This window comes from Hyaloscypha bicolor (genome assembly GCF_002865645.1).
Source record: "Hyaloscypha bicolor E unplaced genomic scaffold K444scaffold_50, whole genome shotgun sequence".
Lineage (NCBI taxonomy): Eukaryota > Fungi > Ascomycota > Leotiomycetes > Helotiales > Hyaloscyphaceae > Hyaloscypha > Hyaloscypha bicolor.
This window is the reverse complement of record NW_020194552.1, coordinates 1,268,883-1,276,094: the sequence shown is the minus strand read 5'-3', so window position 1 is coordinate 1,276,094 and position 7,212 is coordinate 1,268,883. Positions and strand designations below refer to the sequence as shown.

General features: G+C 17.7%; 1 protein-coding gene across 1 annotated transcript; it reads left to right on the top strand.

Moving 5' to 3' along the window:
* Nucleotides 1–4,585: 4,585 nt before the first annotated feature.
* Nucleotides 4,586–5,180, top strand: K444DRAFT_715736 (uncharacterized protein). Its single transcript, XM_024888359.1, has 2 exons — nucleotides 4,586–5,035; nucleotides 5,057–5,180. The coding sequence occupies exon 1, from the start codon at nucleotides 4,749–4,751 to the stop codon at nucleotides 4,932–4,934; it is 186 nt and encodes a 61-aa protein (XP_024740619.1). The 5' UTR covers nucleotides 4,586–4,748; the 3' UTR covers nucleotides 4,935–5,035; nucleotides 5,057–5,180.
* Nucleotides 5,181–7,212: the final 2,032 nt, after the last annotated feature.

The window sequence follows — 7,212 nt, the reverse complement described above, 5'->3', positions numbered from 1 at the left end:
CTGCTTATTCTAATATATTTCGGAGCTTACTAATAGATAAATAACTAAAATAATAATATAGATATTATAATTCGACTTCTATAAGAAAATAGAAATTATAAATAAATAATTCAGAAATAAAGCCTTATAATATAGTATTTTAAAATAGGAAAGAATATTCGAAATATTATATTATAAATATATATTTTCTAGTAAAAGTAATGAAATAATTAATAAAATTATTAAAATAGATCTCTAGCTTATTTATATTAGCTAAACTAAATAAAAATAGAGTTTTTAAAAGTATAATATAGAATTATATTTACCTAATTAGTATATTTACTATTATAGATCTAATAAAAGATATAAATCTAATACTAAACTAGATATTAATTTAACTTTTAGTAGTTTTATTAAGTTTAATATTATTATTAGTTTACTAGAGAGCTTGAAATTAGTTAGAACTAGTAATTAAATATCTAAAGGCTCTAGTATTAATTATAATTTTATAAAAGTAATAAATATTATATCTTAATATACTATTAATTATAAAAGTCTAGATATTTTCTATTAAAGGTTTAATAGGCTTTAATATATAGTTTTTACCTATTATCTAATATATAAGAAAAAGAAAAATAAAGTTATTTATAAAAGTATTAGCTATAGTTATTAGTAGAATAGAAGTAATAGAAGTAACTAAAAAGCTCTTAACTAAAATAAAATAGAAATCTGAATAGTATTTCTCTTTTTTATCTATTTCTACTAATAAAGTCTTAAAAGTATTATTTACTAGTTTATTTTTACTATTTTTATTATCTTTTTTACTTTTAGCTTTAGTAATATACTATATATAAGTACTACTAAAGTATTTATTAAAATTATAAGTATTTCGGGATCTAAATTAATAGATATTTCTATTTTTAAATCGAGTCTTTTTAGCCTTTTATTTCTCTAATATATATTTTTATAAGTAGTATTTAGGCTTCTTATATATAAAATACGATTTCAGAATATAATTATTATAATTATAAGATTTAAAATAGTTATTATAGATTCCGAAGTTATAATTGAGTTTATATTAATAACTTCCGGAAGAATAATAGCTTAAAAGATTCTAAAAATAGTATTATTAATTAGTAAAGAAAATTTAGGAATTAGTTTATTATTTGCTTTTATATATAGTAATAGATAACTAGAGCTTATTAATAAGCTAGCCGAGATTTATAGAAAGATCTGAGATTATATATTTATATATCTGAAAGCTTTAATAAAAGATAATAATTTTATTATAAAAGAATTTAGTATTTTATAAGTTAGATATAAAATTATATTATAGTTAATATAGTTTATTAATTAGTAGTTAAATCGTTTTAAAAGTTGTTTTTTCCGGGAATTTAACTATTATAGAAGCTAATATAGTAGTATTCTATATATCTAAATTTTAATTTTTGAATCTAAAGTCTTTAAAGAAACTATAGATATTAATATAAGCCTCTTTATATATATATTAAAAGAGCTAGTTACTATAGAAATAGTTTTGAGCTAGTTTTTTTAGTATAATAAAAAAAGCTTGTATTAGTACCTTTTATAGAAGCTCTATATATTAGTAAATATTAGGGAAAATAATAAGTTTATAATTAAAATTACTATTAAATCTATTATACTTTTACTTTTTAGTATAGATTTTAGTAACTTCTCTAATAAGTTTTATAATTAAAAAGAATTAGAGGTTATTTAAATATAGTTATAATAGTAGTAATAAAACTAGTAGAAATATACTATTTATTTCTAGAGCTTCTATACTAGTATATAAATCTAGTAGAGATATAGAATATAATAGTAGAAAGAATAGTAAAAAAGATAATAGTATAGAAATATTAAAAATAATAAGTTCTAGATATTTATTTTTTATAAAAGTAATAAAGCTTAATAGAATTAGTCTCTTAATAAAATCTAGTCTAGCTATTAATATATTCTTATTTAACTATATATATTATATATTTTCTTTTATAATAATATATAAAGTATTTATAATAGTATTAATATTACTATTTTATTATATAAATATATTATTATACTAAAGAATTTTATATAAATATAATATCTCTAGAAGTTTAAATTTATTAAAGTTCCTTTAATAAATAAAATTCTTGAAGTTATATCTAAATAGCTTCTAAAAGTTATTATTAACTATTTTATAAATAATATATTAAAATAGCTTAGTATCTAAAAACTCAGTTATCTTATTTACTTTAATAGAATTCAAATTAATTTTATATTTTTACTTTTTTACTAATTTCTTATAATTATTATTATATATAGAATAATTGAATTAGATAAATCTAATAAAAGAATTATTTATTATAATATATTCTACTATTATATATTCTATAGGCTTGTATCTAGTTCGAGTTATAGTAGTTTATAAGGAGAGTAGATTTATAAAGAAAAGAGTAGTTTATAAAAGGTATTATATTTAAAGTAAAAATTTCGTCTATAATAAGAAATTTAGGAAATGAAATTTAGGAAATAAAATATCGAGATTCCGGAAGAACTTAATAGTTCTAAAGCTTAAAAGCTTTAAGGATTTAAAAGAAGATAGTTTTTAAAAGAGTTTTATAGAAATTAAATAGAAATAAAATAAGATAATTAAATAGCTAATCGTTTTAGTATTTAGTAAGATTAAATACTTTTTCTATTTATATAACCGAATTATAAATAATAGAACTAATAGATATTTCTTTTTTTAATATAGTATAATTAGACTTTAGTAAGATTAAATATCTTTTCTATTTATATAACCAAATTATAAGTAATAGAATTAATAGTTATCTTCTTTTTAACTAGAATAATAGCTTTACTTTTAAGTAATTGAATCTTAAATAAATATAGCTTAATTCTTCTCTAATCTATAAGTACTAACTAATTAGTATTAGTTTATTAGAAATATATAATACTATTATATAATTATAGAATACTATTATATAATTATAGAATACTATTATATAATTATAGAATACTATTATATAATTATAGAATACTAGAATACTATTATATAATTATAGAATACTATTATATAATTATAGAATACTATTATATAATTATAGAATACTATTATATAATTATAGAATACTATTTATATAAAGTTAGTAAAGTTATTATTTAGAAGTAAGAATTATAGTATTATAATATTAATATATAATTTCTAAATTTACTAAACTTAATAGAAACTAATTACTAGTTAAGTTATTAATAGAATATAAGATTATATAACTATATCTTATATCTTATATTTTATTACCTATATTCTATATTCTATTACCTATATTCTATTACTTATATTCTATATTCTATATCTTATAATTATATATATAACTTCTAAAGAAATAGCTATACTAATAATAATAAATTAAAAATATAAATAATAAAATATAAATAATAAAATATAAATAATAAAATATAAATAATAAAATATAAATAATAAAATATAAATAATAAAATATAAATAATAAAATATAAAAATAAAATATAAAAGCTTAATTAATTAAATACTAAAAAGAAATTATTTTTTAAAACTATTAAAATAATATAATTTTTAAAAAATATATAGTCTATTATATTATAATATACTAAATAGAAAAAAAAAAAAAAAAAAATATTTAGTATTATAAATATAATAGCTTAATTATATATATTAAATAGAAAATTAATAGCTTATTTAATAAAAAACCTATAAAAAATTAAATAGAAATAAAAGCTTTCTAATAAAAATAAAACTTTTAAATTATATTATTATATATTAATAATTATTCTTTATATTATTTAGATTATTTAAATATTTAGAATATAAAAACTTTTAATTATTTATTAAAAGAGCTTAATTTTTTAAAATAGATTTTATTTCTAATTTCTTTCTAAAATATACTAATTATTAGATTTAATAATATTAAAAGCTTTAGATCTTTAAATAGTATTTAATTTCTATTTAAAGTTTTTAAAGCTACTAAAAGAAAGTCTATAGTAGGCAATAATTAATAATAGCTCAAGCTTCCCCAAAACCGCGATTTTTCGCGCTTCGCATTTCTCTCCCTTCTCTTTACTATACTACTATACCACTACAATACACTCCTTTAGCCGAATTAATGGCTAACCGGCCATATAGGCCGGAATATAGCCCTTATACAAGAGGCAAGATTACTAGTATACATATTACTGGCCTTATATAACGCAAAATTATGGATCTCACTAATATATCTCGTCAGGGCATTCGAGGGTCCATTACTCTTGAGATTCTCAATACTAATAGAGCTTCTCTTCCTCATCCCGGCCGTCCAATTATTTACTACCCTCGAAACAGGAGAATTATACTTCATACTCTCCGATTCCAGCCTAAACTCACATTCGATTAGCAGTAAACGATAACCGGTATTAATATATCTAATACCTATATTAAGAACCTTATATGCGAGAATAGGATCCTTTACTAGTATATAAAGATACGGCCTGCTCTTATACCTGAAGTAGCTACTCTCAGGCTTGCCTGGTACCTTATATAAAGATATTGGAAGACCCTAGAGTAAAGGAGATATATATAGAATAATGAGTATTCGGCAGAGCGGAGTAAAGGCAAGAAGAGGGCCTGGATATAGGGTACTTCTTCTAATAAGTAGAAGCCCTTATATATTAATATATATCGGAAAGGAAAGGACCTTCGTATAATAGTCTGGGCTATGTTTTAGGGAGACGGGAAGCGCTCTGAGCTCTATATAATGGACCGTAACTTTGAGGCAAAGAAGTGTAGTTACTCTATAAACTCCTATATTAAAGTACTCGATATAATATTCCCTGGATACTATATAGACGATCTCTACTTCATACAAGATAATACCCCGATATATATAGCAAATAAAGTTAAGAAATGGTTTGAGGATAATGGGATAGATACCTCCGATTAGCCCCCCTACTTACCAGATCTTAATCCAATCGAATATATATAAAAGAAGCTCAAAGAAATAGTTATGGAACACTTTCCTGAGGTCTGGAATACAAAGGGAGAGTCAGAAGAAGAGCTATAGAGGATAGAAGAGGCATTAAAGGCCGTATGGCTCATAATACCTACTAGCTTTTTCGAGAGTTTAATAGAGAGTATAGAACGGAGAATTAAGGCGGTAATTGAGGCAGATGGCTGGTATACTAAGTATTAGGCAGGCGTATTAGGAATCTGTCTAATCTATTTGATTCGGGGAGTAATTCTGGTTAATTTGGCCGTTTCAGACTTGATTTAATACGGTTGGTTATAATTATATAATTATATAAAGTATAGTATAAAAAGTTTTGGGTTTTAGTATTCTGTACTTGGGCTATTATTAATAGTCTAGTATTATAATATTATTTCTATAGACTTTTATAAACTAATAGCTTCTAATAGATCTTTTTTTTAAACTAGTTTATTATTTAATTTTCTAATATTAAACTAATAAAAAATCTATTTATATTTTATTTATTTTTATATTAATTATATTTATTAATATATTTAATAATATATTAGTCTATATAATTAGCTATATAAATAAAATATTAGATTTAATAACTTGAAAATAGCTTTTTATTATTAAAAGTTTTCTAAAACATTTATTTTCCATTTTAATTTAATTTAATTTAATTTATTATTTAAAGCTTATAAAATAGTTATCTAAGTTTAAAAAAGCTTTTATAATTAATTATCTTTATAAGAAAAGTTTTTATAATCTAGAAAGAAGTATTATTTAGACTAAAGCTAATAAAATCTTAATTAATTATTTATATATATTATATAATAAATATTTAGTTTTCTTTCTATTAAAATTACTAATTAATAATTAATTAAAGATTTATTTTAATTTCTTTTATTATTTATATTAAATATTATAACTAGCTTTAGTTTTAATAATTTATAAATATTTCTTTTTATATTATAATATATAAATTAATAATATTTTTTTAATATATACTATTAATTATTTATTATTTTAGATATTATTATAATTCTTATTTCTTAATTTATTAATTATTTTAATATATATTTTTTTATATTCTATTATATTTACTATTATAAAAGCTATTAGTTTTATAGTTTTTATTTTTCTTTTAATAATTTTATATTATATAAAATTAAGTTTTTATTTTTATATAACTATTATTTATTATAATATATATATTATACTAATAGAACTATTATAATCTAGTTTTATTATAGCTATTTTATTTTTATTATTTCTAGTATATATTTTTATATTTCTTTTTTATATAACTAAATCTCTTCTAATACATATATATATAATAACTAATACTAGTTTTATTATTATATTTAATATATTTTTTAGTATATTAAACTAGATAGCTAGTATTTAAATCTATAAAACTAATTAAATTAAATAAAGATATTTAATTAAATACTAAATAAATATTAGTTTATTATTATTTATAACTATTAAACAGTCAGATTTTAAGAAATAAAAAACTAGATATTATAATAAAAAGACTTTATATATATTAATAGAAAACCCAAATTCAAAAAATAGATAATTTTCTATATATAAATTATTAAATTATTTTTCTTTTTTATTAAACTAAATAAAAAACTTTTAATATCTAATAGAAAAACTAAACTTTAAAAATACTAGTTTTATATTTATTATATATTTATATTATAATACCTAATTTTAAAATATAAAAGAACTTATTTTAGACTATTTAAAATAAAATAAAGTTATTTAATTAAAGCTATTTTTCCTAAAATAGAATTAATAATATTTAATATTAGTAATAGACTAATAGTAATATTATATTTAAATAATATAGAAAAAATAAATAATAAATCTAGTTTCTAAATTATTAAATTATAAAATAATATAATTAAGCTTATTAGAATTCTATATAAAATAAATTATAAATATAATTTTTAAATTATTTTTATTAATACTTTTAATACTTTTAAAATAATTATAATAATATAGAATTAAATAAATTTATTTTTTATATATAAATAGAATTTATAGCTTATATTAATAGAATAAATAATAGTAATATTAGTATTTTATTTTTTATAAATAGCTAGTTTTTTAGATAATAATATAAGTATTATTTTCTAGAATATTTTTATATAACTAGTTAAAAGATCTAGCTTTTTAAATTCTAGTATAATATTTATAAATTAGCTTAAAATATTAGTATTTCTATTTCTTAAACTATAAT

Excerpts from the sequence above, each read along its gene's own strand:
- K444DRAFT_715736 (XM_024888359.1), top strand. The coding sequence starts at position 4,749 with ATGGACCGTAACTTTGAGGCAAAGAAGTGTAGTTACTCTATAAACTCC.